Source organism: Mus caroli, chromosome 6 (genome assembly GCF_900094665.2).
Source record: "Mus caroli chromosome 6, CAROLI_EIJ_v1.1, whole genome shotgun sequence".
NCBI lineage: Eukaryota > Metazoa > Chordata > Mammalia > Rodentia > Muridae > Mus > Mus caroli.
This window is the reverse complement of record NC_034575.1, coordinates 22,460,475-22,475,498: the sequence shown is the minus strand read 5'-3', so window position 1 is coordinate 22,475,498 and position 15,024 is coordinate 22,460,475. Positions and strand designations below refer to the sequence as shown.

General features: G+C 36.7%; 1 protein-coding gene across 8 annotated transcripts in view; it reads left to right on the top strand.

Annotated features, from left to right (window-relative positions):
* Positions 1-15,024, top strand: part of Grm8 (glutamate metabotropic receptor 8) — an 835,456-nt gene that overhangs the window by 502,917 nt on the left and 317,515 nt on the right. For all 8 annotated transcript variants that reach the window (XM_029478898.1, XM_029478896.1, XM_029478897.1 and 5 more), the window contains one exon: positions 7,339-7,539. In XM_029478898.1, coding sequence (XP_029334758.1) covers positions 7,339-7,539 — 201 coding nt within the window. The remainder of the gene's footprint in view (positions 1-7,338; positions 7,540-15,024) is intronic.

Sequence of the window (15,024 nt, the reverse complement as noted above, 5' to 3'; positions counted from 1 at the left end):
ATGTTGATCAGTAAAAATGAATGGAACTGAATGAATAACTCCAAGCACATCAAAGTAAAATCACATGTAAAACTCTCATTTGGTAAGGCTAAAATACCTAAGTTTTTCACAAGAAGTGAATTTAAAATCAAAGATATGCATTGGCATACATTTACTAAATATTCTGAAAAAACAGTAAAGAGAAAATCCCATGTTTGCAGATGAGAAGTTAAGGTGATTGCAAAGTCAAATCTTCTGTAATTAACAGTCACAAATTGATGCAATCCTAAGAAAGCTTCAGTTTTTTTTAAAGCAGTAAGACTAGTCAAGATATTTAAAGATAGGAGTGTGATACAAGTAGTGAACCAATAGTCAAACTCCACAAAATCACAGTAACTATTAAAGGTAGAGTATTGGCATATGAAGAGACAAATGGCCTCAGGCAGAAATTTTGGATACATACACACACACATATATATATAATTTTGATACATACTAAATGTGGCTTCATATAAATTGATATACACATTCAACCAATACATTGGCTCCCTATTTGAAAATCCAAATTCAGATGCCCCACCCCCACAAACACACATAACATTGTCCTAGATATCACACTGAGAATCAATAAAAGAATTACATGCAAAAATTTTTTTCAGATCTGTTCAATGATGGAAGATTATACAAGAATCTTAATTAAAGATTAAAGACAGTATTAAAGCCATACTTTCCTGCAATAAAGGAAAATTCCTGTAAGTGAAGTGAATACAGCATATTAAAAAGAATAGATCACTTTAATGTTTTTAAAGAAAGAGGCAAAGAAATGTTGTAAGGCAGCAGACTAGTATACAAATGGTGGCTGGAGAGCAGGCTGAGCGGTGCTCTCTATTCTCCTCTTCATCTACTATGTTCTGAATATCTTCTTATACCACGTGGTAGAGAGAGGGAGAGGGAGAGAGAGAGAGGGAGGGAGGGAGGGAGGGAGAGAGAGAGAGAGAGAGAGAGAGAGAGAGAGAGAGAGAGAGAGAGAGAACCAGAGATGTACAAAGCCAAGTCATAGGGTCTGAAAATGGTTACAAGATGAAGGGTCAAAGTGGCATTAGGTTACTCCCCCTCCCACACACCCTATCCCAAGAGGATGTTCTCATGCCTACCCCACATATCTGCTGAAGTGGGAATGTTGAAAGAAAATTTGAATTTTGTCTATAGAGGAAGTATCCTTGATATGCTTTCAAGAGAGAAAACGTCACTCTTCATCAACACTCTCATACAAACTTTCAAACCAAAATTTGTCCCCTACATGCATGATCTAAGATGGATAATTATGTAGAAAAATGCAAATGACTGGAATTAATCAAGCAGCCTTTTCTTTGTTTGGGGACTTGGGGATCTAGGTATAAAATAAGTTAGTCTTTTCTAAGTCTTTCTTTTAAGCTAGGTGTTTTGCCTGAAGATACACTGTTAATTTTATTTGCCACTTACCTGAGGTTTTGCAGTGCCTTAGATACCCTGGGGCATTGCTGGAAATTTCAACACCTGAAGGGGACACCTGGCACCTGCCTGAAGCACTTTCCATTTCCTGCCAGACACAAAGGAAAGTTATTGTAGACTGGAGAGCTCTTCAGAGGCTGATTTACAAGTGTCTCCTGGTGTGTCTGTCTGCAGGAGCTAGGGAGCCTTCAGCTCCAACTACTTACAGTTAAATTACAGAAGTTAGAGGACAGATGATTCTCAGCAAAGGATCCTCATCTTCTCATTTCCTCCAACCATTGTAAATGGTGAAGGCAGAGGTTCAAATTACTTCGTTAGTCCAATGCATCTATTTTACAGGTTCTGGACAAGGCTGCCTCAGAATCCATGAAACAGAATCTTCAGTGGAAGTTCTTTTATGAGTCTGATATTCTCTCCCATGGAGACATCAACAGCTATACATACTTACTAGGCTACAGTGTTCCAGTTTTATGAATAATCTATTTATAGTCTGGTTAGTTTTGAGTCTTCTCACAAATATTTACTTTTTTGCCATTATCCCTGATTTTATCTCAAATGCATAGTTGAAATTCACAAGCAATATTCTGTCATGGTTCAGGAAAATGCTTAAAATATTATAGAGATGCATACCACCTATGTAGTTTATTTTGAAACACATTTTTGGCCTTTTTATATTTGATAATATTCATTAGTATTTCTTTAAAACTCATCTAGTGCTTTCTTTAAAGAACAAGTCCAGTCCATCTCTAATTACAATTTAAGAATCTCAGTCACAGACATAGCAGTGATGTGCTAAACACGAATTCAGAAAAGTAAGAGCCAAATCCTGAAGCTGCATTGAACAATATTTCGTATTTAAATTAAGCATTTACAGTGTTCCATGATCTACTGTAAGCTGTTACATCCAGGATAATGGTCACTAAATACCAAGTAACAAGATGGCGTGAGGTTTGTAAGTATCTGGGCCAAAGTGAAGGCGTACTTAGTGAACAGCTGTAGTTTGGAGCTCATAGTAAATGCGAAGACTTTCTGGTAGACCAGATGGAGTGGGCAGTAGTAACAGACAAGGTTGAAAGAAGGAACAACCCAAGCACAGGTCGTAGTTGAAGAACAGCTTTGCCAGCCTAAGGCCCAGGCTTAGTGAGTTTCCAGAAGGCCATACTTCATGGTGACTGTCTGTTGGTGCTTCTCTCAGAGCTGAGTGCTCCCCGTTCGTCAGCTTGTTTTTCTGCGGAAGCTTGGGGATCGAGTTTTTAATCCCTCTGTGGTGTGTGGTCTCACACCCCTTATGTGAACCTTAGTGCTCAGCAGACATTCCTATGTCTCATGTTTCTCTCCAATGCTCCTTCTATTGAGTTTCTGAACTCAGTGCACACCCAATACAAGATGACCTACATGGGTCAACTCCACAGCAGTCGCTCTTCAGGGAACAGCTGAGGTTTCAGACTGGTCTGAACATTACTGTTCTCCGCAAGTACAGTCTCTGTGTGCAGTGTTAGGGAAAGAATGTGTGAAGCTTTGCTCTCATGATTGTGGTAGCCACAGTAAGGGCTGTGGAACTCTTGCCGATTTCAGAATGGCTTTTCAATTCTCTCCCTGATGCATTTATTCATGGCAGACTCTCTCGCTTCCTCTTCACCATTCTCTCAGCAGCAACTTTGAGGAAATGGTTTAATTATTTAAAACACTTGCAGCATACTTAAGAAGACACCAGGGAGGAATGTTAGAAAAGAAAAAAAATTTAACATATAAATTTAGAGTCTGAGATGATCACCAGCCCAGTGAAGACAGTAATAATAATAAAATCCAATGTAAACCTCTATGTGTGTTTGGTTTCCTTTGAGTCAAACAACTGAGAGGCTTTCTTCTGTCCGATTGCATTTACCTTTCTGCCTTGGTGTGAACACTGTTTACTCTGTGATATACTGAAGAATTGCATGTCTAATTTCAGGAAAATGAACACAACCTTCTGAAATTCCAATTTTACTAAGGCGAACTCTATCCTGAAAAGTGTGAAATGCATAGAAAGCAAACTTGTGTGACAATAAATGTCTATCCCAAAATGAAATTCCTGTCCACCTTGTCACAGGAACTCAGTTTTAGTATACACTGCAGTTTGTAAATTTGAGCTGATTTTTTTTTTCTTTTACAAAGAAGCAAGGAGCAGTGAGACTCTATTGGTGAAGAAGGAACTTTTCCTTTACAAGAGAATTTCAATTGTGTTTTATTGCATTTCCTTTTTTTTTTTTTTAAAAAATTCTTTTTGTTTGTCTGTTTGCCTGATTGATTTCTAAAGAGAGAAAAAAAGAAAAGATATGCGGTTGAGGGTGGGGTTAGGCAGTGTCTGGGAGGAGAAAGGGGGGAGAAATCAAAAAGAGAATATATACATTGTCAATAAAATAAATGTTTCTAATAAAATAAAAATAATTTTATTGAAAATTATATAGCAAAGAATGTGAGATACCCGATCTTAGGTTCCTGTGTTATCATTTGCCCTACCTGCCCCCACACAAATGTGGACTCAGAAGTTTGAGATGTCATTACTGAAAGCATCAATCTTGCTGTACGATTTGTGAGGCTGACTTCATCTCCCATTGTGTGAGAGAGTTTTGTTGCTGTATGTGGTTAATTTTAAGCCATGCACTAAAACATGCTACAACTTTACAGTGACATTTAAAATGGATGGCTGACAGCCTTTGACAATATTTAGTGCTTTACAGTAATACATTAACGCTAACTTTAGAAACTATAGCATAATGAAATTTTATAGCCAATTAAGCTTGTGAGTCACTGTCAGCTTTCTAAACTCTAGATGAACGAGAGAATCAGATACAGGAAGGGAAGAACCAACTCTAGCGGCTATAAAATCCTAAACATTACCCTGAGAGTCACATGTTAGCAGAGAAAAAATATGCAATGTCCAAACAGCCAGAGAAGAAATAAGCTATTTATTTTTCTGGATTTTGAGATGTGTTTCAGTCTGTTTGGTACCACAGTCTTCTGCTGACTACAGGAGAATGCTTTATTGTGTCTGCCTATTCACAAGAGGCTACCTGTTAGTGTGCAGCCTTCTCAACTTTTACTTTAAAAGGTAGGAAGGACCAGAAGTAGTATCCTCCTGTAATCCTGGGACTCTGGAGGCTAAGGCAGGAGAATCATGAGTTCAAAAGCAGCCTAGACTACATAAGAGACCATATTTTGAACTCACCACTTCTCAAAAAGCTAAAAAGAAAAAATGATGCAAGCTTGAATGTTATCACTCTGTACTCATACTGAGTCTTACTTCTGGCTAAGAATATAAACAATTGGGATAGTAAAAATCCAAGCAAGTGTATTTAATAAGATTCTCTGACACATGTGAATGCATAGGAATCCATGCATGGACCATATGAAGCTGGATCACATCAAAAGAATAAACAAGGGACAGCAAATCTACTTTGTCTCCTCATGCCTATATATTTGTTTGTCAAGACCGTGCATATATATCTGTCCCAGTTTCTAAACAGAGAATGTGGGATTACTCTATACACTATTAGAGCTTCCAGTGGCTTTAAAACAAAATCATAATACATTGTTTGCAAAAGTATGGGAATATTTTAAAACTGTATTTATGTTTTGTGTATGTGCATATGTTTGTGTGTGTGTATATGTGTTTTCATGCTCAGCAATGTATCAGACCCAAAGGAAACTCCACTATTCTAAATTCTGTCAGTTAGACAAAGCTAGCATTCCATAAGGAGTTGTGAAGCCATTTTCCTCTTCCAAAGAAGTTATTTCCCTTACCACTGGCATAAGGGACAAATGACTATCTGTGATGCCTATTAGCATCTCCCCCAAGCTTATAACCCTATTACTTTGGCTATATGCTCTGCTGGCTTTCTTTCTTGCCTTCTCTTGGTCCTCTCTCTATCTATCCCTCCCCCATTTTCCTATTTCTCTCTACTCTACTCTTGCTTCTCTCATGAGCAGGCCCAATCTGTTCATCATGGTCAGTCTACTACTTTCTTTCTCTGCCTTGGACTCTTCAAATTGTCTCTGCCTCTTTGCTCCCTCATATCTACAATAAAGACCTTCCATGTAATCATACTGTAGAGCTGTCATGATGCTAGTTTATATATTATGAATGTAGAGATGTAAGTATATGGGTTCTTATGTGTACATGGAGGCCAAGGGTGACTTCAGATCTCCTCCACTTTCCACCATAGTTATTGAGATATATTCTGATGTTGAATGTGGAGTCCATTGGTTCATGTAGGCTGGCTGACTAGTAAACCCAAGATTTTTTTCTTCTGACTCTGCTTCCATAGCACTAGAATTACTGTTATGCATCACAGGTGGCTGCTGGGGATCCAGTTTTAGTTCCTTGGCTTGCACAGAAAGCTCTTTACCAACCATTCCCTCTCCTCAGACCCAGCTTATCTCATGAGGCACCATGAGTCCCATACTTTCCTTGAACTTGTCACCCTCCTGCTTTAGACTTCTACATAGTGGGGTTATAGGAATTCACTCTTACAAATGCTGACCAATTAAAAAGTAAACATATACATGTTAAGTATAACTTTGAAATATAATTCTTTGGTGATGGGAAATTTCAAAATGCCTGCATATTTTTTGTGGCCATTAATTGCTTTAAAGTCATTTGGCTTAATCATTTTCTGCCTGTTGTAAGATTTATAGTCACCATCAGTCTATAACAATGGACAAAGAAGTCCTCCTATTACCCCCTTCCCTTAAAGTCAACAAAAGAAAATGAAAACAAATACATCTATCCATCTATCTATCATCTATCTATCAGTGTATCAGTGTTAGGAAAGTAAATATTTAAAGATTATTTATTATCCTCTACTTGGATCTATTGACAAGTATGAAGTACATTGTTTTTGTTTCTGATGAATAAAGTTTGGAAAGCTTGGGGTGATAGGTAGTATTTTCTAACTTGTAGTAATTCTTTATTATTTTTTGTTTGTTTGTTTGTTGCTTTTACTTTTCCTCATACCCTAAGTGCTGGACATTTAGATTTTTTTCTCCCAGAAGAGAGAACACTGAATTTTCAGTCTGAGACTTAGAGAAGTTTTTCACATCTGTTCTATGGGCTCTGTGACTGTCGTTTCAAGAGTCTCAGCTTCCTTACCTGCAAAATCAGACAGCTGGTTTGCAGCTGTTGTCTAACTTATTTTTCACTTTCAAACTCCATGCCTCTATTGCATTTTTAAATGATAAACATCAACCTACATACTGCCAAGTTATCGGCCTTAACTATGCCTAAACATGGATACAATTATTTCCACTAACATTCATTTTGGGAGGCCTACATCTCTTTAATAGAAAGTTAAAAGAGAAAATTGAGTTCAAAGGGAAAATAAATTAAATGATTCTTTTCAAGATATCCAGAGTCACTTCAGCAAACTTTATCATTTAATACTTACAAAATTTCTTCTAAATACAGCACGTTCAAAACAAGAATTAATATGAGATAGAAAGAGAGCCTGCATTAGCCTGCTAATACAGTGTTTCTCTGGAAACAAGAGTAGATGAAAAGAAATACAATTTACACATTTTAAAAAGATCATAGTATTACCAAAATGTTTCATAATTATCAAAAAGTAGAATAAGATGTGATTTGAGAAGGAGGGAACAGGAATAATGGTCATATATTATTTCTCTTATTACTTTTTATATTTCATGCTGCTAGTTAAGTAATTTTTTCTCTTTCTGTATCCCAAGTATAAAAAGCTCACTTTGTAAGGGCAGGACTAAGATAATGAAAAAGAGTACTTCTGTCTTCTTAAGTGTAAAGAATAGAAATCACCATGTAGAGCTATTTGAAATCCAATACTATCCATTGATTGTGTTCCTTCTTCCTTGTAGGGCTGGAGCGAATTGCACGGGATTCATCTTACGAACAAGAAGGAAAGGTTCAATTTGTAATTGATGCCGTGTATTCCATGGCTTATGCTCTGCACAACATGCACAAAGAACTCTGCCCTGGTTACATAGGCCTTTGCCCAAGGATGGTTACCATCGATGGGAAAGAGCTACTGGGTTACATCAGGGCCGTGAATTTTAATGGTAAGTCACAAATTTATTTTTATCTCAACATTAAGTGACAGGGAGTTTCACACTCCAATTGACAGAAGACGTTTGGACGCAGTAGAAATCCAAAGATGGGAAGAAGTATGTTCTGTTCAGAAGTGTGAAAATTTCCACCTGCTTTTCAATCTTAAACATATTTTAATACTGCCCTTAATCTGTTCCTGAAAGAAACAAAAGTTAAAAATAATTCTTAGTCAATCAAAATATTCTACTTAAATACCACTACTTCAGAAATTGTTTAGAAGGCTCACTCAGAACCTGTCAATAGTGCAGATTCATCTAAAAGTCATTTGCTTGTGGCATTATTAGTGGAAAGCTCATAGTAATTTGTTCTTAAACCGATGTTAAGCTTTTAAAACACTAAGCTGGTGTGGAAAATGGTTGTAGCTACTTTAATAATCTAAGACCTGTATTTTTATGTCTACTTTTCCTTGTATTTCTTCAATGATTTAATCACATGGTGGTAAGGAGTTGAATGGCACATTGCAGATGGTCTTTTCTTACTGTGGAATCAGAAATATTGCTTTTGTGACTGTCATAAGAACCCAACATAGAATATGTTGGATTCACGGTCTTTGGTTGTGAATCACTGAGCTGCTTGTTTGAAATGACGGAGTTACTGAATGCTGTCCTTTTATAAAAGACGTAATGGCTGGTGCCCATGACTGAGACCATCATTTTTAAATAAAAAGATAGAATGCTCTGAGCTGTCGAATTCTTTCAGCTTGGCTGTAATCCACACAATGGACATGCCTTCAGGCCATGCACAGTGCCATACTGTCTGTCACAATACACTCTGGTGACCTCAGCTGCCAGCCCTTCTCAAAACAGTGCAAGGTCATCTTCCGATTAGAATTCAAGTGGAAATGCTGTCTCTTGCTTTGTACAGGCAATGTAAGGATTACTATGGTCTGTACTCAGTACAGAGCACGATCTTCTCTAGCATAAATTTCTAGACTCATTCCATAGCATTAATTCTTTTGTTAATATAAACACTAAAGGGAGTTTGAAAATAATTTTCATGCAGCTATAAAATTGAACAAAAGAAGATTGTTACAATGTAAGTTATTTACTCTAATGTGCAGTTAGGGAACACCGCATTTCTATAACAGTATTAGGAATTGGGAAGACGAATGCAAATGAGCAGATTTTTCTCAATAACTGAAGCTCACCTTTGAAAAGGAAATACTTTGAAGAAACACTCAATGAATGCAATTTAAAGGTGAATTACTAATTTTACTTTTTATCTTAGCCATGCATCAAGAGCTAACCCTTCCTGATAGCTTCAATTATTATACTAACCTCCAATGTAATGGTGCAATTATGGACTATTAGAGAGTGTCTTAATGTCTAATGGCTGTTAAGACAATTTGCCTCTGGACTCCAATGATCCCTCAGTTCTGCAGTCCCCTTTTTGTAGGTTAACTCATTTCTATATATTATGTGTGTTCAATCTTTTAATAAATGCTAACAGTATCTTACAAGTAAAAGAGACAAAACAGTCAGAAGTTTTTGAGCTTATGAGAAAAGATATTAACCCAGTAAATACAAGAATCTATAATGATATAAAATACAATATGTGCTGAAAGAAAAGAAAGTCATGTTATAAATATAGTTTATATAGGAGAGATTTCATCCATAGAAGAGAGAATCTTGAAATAAGGATGAAGCAGGGGCATTTTCATATAGACCTGGTGTGGTCTTGTAGGAAGTCCTAAGGCTTGTTCATTTGGATTGAAGGGAAATATACTGACTGGCCAGTTGTTGTTGTTGTTTTGTTTTTGTTTCTTGTTTTTTTTTTGTTTTTGTTTTTTTAGAATCTCAGTCTTGAATTACCTATTAATCTTAATTTATTATTAACACTTTGGCTGCTCATGATTTTCACAAAGGCATATAAGGCCATTCAAATAGAAGTATACCATGAGAGTATTAATAAGGAAGAAAGCACTGATTTAGAAATGAAAATAAAGGGCTTATTATGCATTTTTAACAGAATCAAAACCTAGAAGAGACCTGAAATAAGATCTATATGATGGAAAAGAATTCTAAATAATCTCAAAAGAGAATACTCTTATGAAATCATTATTAAAAGGAGGCTTTTCGTGGGCCTCTGGCAGCCAAATGGGCAATGCTATTTACCAGAATTTACAGCTATAGTGGAGACTTTTCTTTGATCCTTTTGCACCCGTATATTCAAGGCTAAGGCATTCAGGGGGTTGTTTCATGAGAGGAGTTTTCAGAGAAGATGGGATATTCCTGTTTTGCCTTCTACTGATATAAGGTGAAGAAACTTTGCATATACTGTCTGTACAATTCTGTTCTCTAAACATCATATTCACAAATGAAATGTTTCAGTCATTTAAAATAAGAATTTCTGGGTTAAAGTAATTGGGATAATCAAGGCATCCTTTAGTTCCACTAGTGTCCTTAGAAGCTCCTTAAAGGGTCAGTGGCTATATGGTGCTCATTTTTTAGGCACACACTTAGACTCACTACTTTTTAGGGCTCTTGTATATAGACATTTGGAATTTGTACTCTTTTATTGGGGCTCCAGCAATCTGGTGTTTTGTGTCATTAATGGAATCTCCATGAATGAATGGGTTATGTTGGCCCTGGCCAGTGTTCTCACTTACTTGAACAGACAGTCAAGGACCGGTTATGTTATAGGTACAATTGGCCATACCAAGTATTCTTTAGGACCAGTTCTTGCTTTTCTGAGAGCCCAGTTGCCTATATTACACAGCAGCAAATATGTTTCAGGAACATTCTAGCAGTGCTTTTAAAGGTTTATTTTTTTTTTGACAAAAGTTGCATTTAATTTACAATGTAATAAAGACTATAGGTAAAAAGCTATACTTAAAGCAGAAAAAGCAATGTATTACACGAATGTACAAATCTGTACAAAGCTCGTACAATGATTCCTATCTTGTCTCCTGTTAGCCAGGTCTATTCTGGAAATCTAAATTATCAGACCTCTCCAAGGTGTGTGTGTGTGTGGGGTGTCGAAAGAGCCTCCAAACCAATAGCTGGCCATGTTCTCCTAACATACACCTGGTCCTAGCAAAGTATAGACTTCCTGTTCACCAGGAACATTCCCAACTGGTCACTCCTTAAGGAACTGCCTCATGACACACACAAGCAGTGAGGCCACAGGGAGGAGGCTGCACTCAAATTAAATGAGTTTTCAGTGTAGACTAGAAACATAGGTAAAGTCCAACAATAATGTACAATTTCATTAGCTTGTCCCATGACACTGGCTATAGACAAAAGGAAACTCAAAATTGCCTCATGCCACCAGACAGGACAGAGAAAGACCTAACTATTAGACCTCAAAACAATGGGCACAAGTGGATATTTGTTTACCCTGTGGTTAAAATGAACAGTGTCAACCAATCTGGCATCCATGGCAACCACGCTGTCACTTGGGTCTCATGAGGGAAGAAAAGGGAATACAAATGAGGCTCCCACCATCTCCATAGCTCTAGATTCCACCCGTGAGTGACTAAGGTCATCTAGTGACTGTCCCACCTGGGGATCTGTCACATATATAATCACCCAACCCAGACACTATTGTGGATGCCAACAAGAGCTTGCTGACATAAGCCTGATATAGCTGTCTCCTGAGAGGCTCTGCCAGTGCCTGACAAATACAGAAGTGGAGGCTCACAGCCATCCATTGGACAGAGCACAGGGTCCCCAATGAAGGAGCTAGAGAAAGGACCCAAAGAACTGAAGGGGTTTACAGCCCCATAGGAGGAACAGCAATATGAACTAACCAGTACCCCCAGAACTTCCTGAGACTAAATGATCAACCAAGGAAAAAACACATGGTAGGTAGGACTCAAGGCTCCAGCCACATATGTAGAGGATGACATTGTGGGCCATCAGTAAGAAGGTCCTTGGCCTTGTGAGGCTCAATGTTTCAGTGTATAGAGAAATGCCAGAACAGGGAAGCAGGAGTTGGTTGGTTAGTGAGCAGAGGGGGATGGAGAGGATAGGATAGGGGGTTTTCGGAGGGGAAATGAAGAAAGGGATAAAAATTGAAATGTAAATAAAGAAAATATCTAATAAAAAAAAAAAACAGTCCTAGTAGGTGACACAGGGAGAGTGCCAGGGTAGTCTGTTCAGAAGGACCTGGGAAGCCTTTCTCTACACTTCAATGGGTCTGACTCTCTGACTCAGTCTTTACTGGTACTTTAGCCCCACCCCTAGTCTCAGTATTACATGGTTAGGACCTCAGGATACTTTCTGAAAGATGATACTGCATGCACGGAAAGTTTTCTCCCTAGTTCAGTAGCTCCCCCTGTCACTCCTCCCCACCCTCTTCATAACCAAAATATAAAATCAGTAAGGAAGGTGTGGGCTTCTTGCCTGGTCAAGCCTCCTTCAATTGCTCCTTCTTCTTGGGTTCATTCACAGCTTCTGGGTTATAGACTGTGGGATTTGGTGTGGTATTTATGGCCACTGCTGATGGCATAATGGGAGACAAGTCCAAAAGGGAGCTTTGCAAAGGAACTGCTAATTTTGAACAGTTTTACTCCCTGGATCAGTGAAATGCAAAATGTTCTTTCAAGTAATTAAAAAGCGACATCTTCAAATTGACCCACTGAATCAAAGTATTTAGTAATGATCATTTGAACATTGAATAGTGTCTGCATGAAAGAAAAATAACTTCTTTGTAATAACTTCACCAAGCTGTTTCTTATTTACATCAATATGGGAAAATACTGTTCTGTTTTGCTTATTGGACTTTTAAAGTCTAAATTAGTGAAATCATGCAATTGGTTTGGAGAAAGCATCTGCTTTATAAGACAAGGCGATGAAGTAGCTCAAGAAACTGGTGGCTGGCACCATCTGCATAAGGTCCTCTGCATACATATACCTTCTAACAGGTTGTATAGCTTGGTGTTCTCCTGGGACTCCCAGTGATGGGAGTGGGTGTGTCTCTGATTCTCTTGCCTATATGTAGGGCCCTCCTATTGTTGCCATGCCCAGCTATGACATGAGGGTTTGTACCCAGTACTATCATATTTTCTTAGTTATTGGAAATGTCTGGGGTGCCTGTTTGCCTATTTTTGTTTGTTTGTTTTTGTCATTTTTAAAAGAAACAGAAGGAGTTAATCTGGGAGAGGGGGAACTGGGAGTAATAGAGGGAATGGAAACTATGGTCAGCATGTAATGAATGACAAAGGAATAAAAGGTTAAAAAGTTGTTCTGGCTGATACTATGATCAAGCACTGCTACTTAAGCAGCAGTTTAGAGATACACACTTCGTTTAAAAGGTCATATATTTTATAGTGTGTTTTAAGACTGAGAATGTAAAGAACATGCTAGAGTTTAGGACGACAGACTGTTAGAATTTCAGACGTGAATTATTCTATTACAAATAGCTATTTAAAGATGAAGCATGTAATCAAAGTACTAAACTAAAAATCCCCACTTGACAACAAAAGCATAAGCTACAATAGTATTTTTATTGATTTGAGTTAGATTGATTTCCCCCGTTGCTGGAACATTCATTCCTAGATCTGTATTGTAAGCACGTTCTGAATGCTGGCATCCTCAGAGCTGTTAGCATCTCCATACCTGCGTTATCACTATTCCTCTCTACCTGGCAAAGACTTGCCTTTTAGGTTACTTTTATTGCAGCTATTTGAACAAAACGTCCTTTTTATAAATTTTTAAAACTCTAAGATCTATCAAAAGAAAAACATAAAGGCAGAAGAGTTCAGATTTTATTTTATTTTTTGAAATTCAAGCAACCACGTCTATTTCTTACTCCAAAATGATAAAATATTGATACTCTACATCTTGTATAGAATCAAAGATTTTCCAGGACAAAAGAACCATACTTAGCATAAAAAGCATTGGATGGGATTTCAGAGATACCGCTTCATTCCGTTTACTTCTCCTGGAGCCCAGGTTAAGGGAAAGTCAAGCATAATAGCATGGATTAATTAAGATTATTTAGTTGTTAGGTAACAAAACTAATGCTAAACTAAGGTAATACAAATATACAAATAACTTAAGAAAAGAGAAAACTCAAAGGAGATTGTGAAATATCTAAGAAAAGAGATAATCCTAAAAACAGAAAAACTAGCTCTCTCTCTCTCTCTCCCTCTCTCTCTCTCTCTCTCTCTCTCACACACACACACACACACACACACACGTACACACACACACACACACACACAAATTCATATAATATATTTCTTATTTGGCTATAAAGTCTCAAATCCAACTTTGAGACACTTGAATCTTAACAATCTCAGATCAGACTGAAGACGCTTTTCCAAAGCAAGTGGAACATGCTTGACTCTCATGGGTGCTTCTAGGTGCTGGAAAGCAGAGAGAGGCAATGATTTGGTCTCTGAATCTTGTTGCTTCATTGGGTGACAAGCATTTGTTAGGTGGAGGGAGACACAGTTAGTGGTAGGTCAACATATGTGCAAACCAACACAGGCATCAACGTTGCTGAACTCTCTGACACCAAGTGTGTGGTGCCACTCAATTGAACAAGAAAGTAGCAATTACATCATTATCATACTTGGCTTTCTAGAGTAAAACAGAAGTATTTACAAGAGACAGGAATTAAGGTAACATTTACCAATGTTTTCACAGAAAGCCTATTGATTTTAAAATTTTAATTGAATAATTCTAAAATATAATTATGAGACTCTGAACACTGTAGTCCCATTATGAAACAAGTGTGATTTGTGTAAGATATTTTAAGATATCTAAAATAGGTATAACTCAATATTAAGAGATGCTATGCAATTTCTTAATAGTACTAATAGGTCAAATATGATTAATATTTTATACTGTTATACAAAACCATCTAGTTAAAATATGAACTGTAATGTTGTAATAAGTATAAAATAAAACATCTTGAAAGAGAATAGATCTGAACTATGATAAAATACAGTTCTTGTAACATCTTATCAGTATTTTTATAGTTATTTTTATTAAGTAGTTATTTTAGATATTTTAACACCGTCATTAGTGTTTGCTACGTTAAAATGTTATAATAAAATATAAAACAAAATAGCAGAGATTACTATTAAAGAAGAAAAACTACTATTTTGGTGTCATTAGATTTAAATAATTTAATCAGAAGACAATATATATTAAGTATTAAAATGTATATTTTAGAAAAAATAAGGTAAGACATTAACATGAAACATTAATATGCTTCATACATAAACACTAATTTATTTAATATCAATCTGTTTTATGCAGATGTATGAAAATATCTAGAAACAAACTACACACGAAATATAACAGAACATTTTTTAATCTTAGAGTTTATTATCTCAGTTAATTTTAAAATTAGATTATCTTTTAATTTTTGAGGTTGTAATATGATAGCATCCTTTCTCCTTACAATTTCCACCATCCAAACTCCTCTTCAAACTTCTTCACTTCTTTTTTTTATTATCTTTATATATATATATATATATT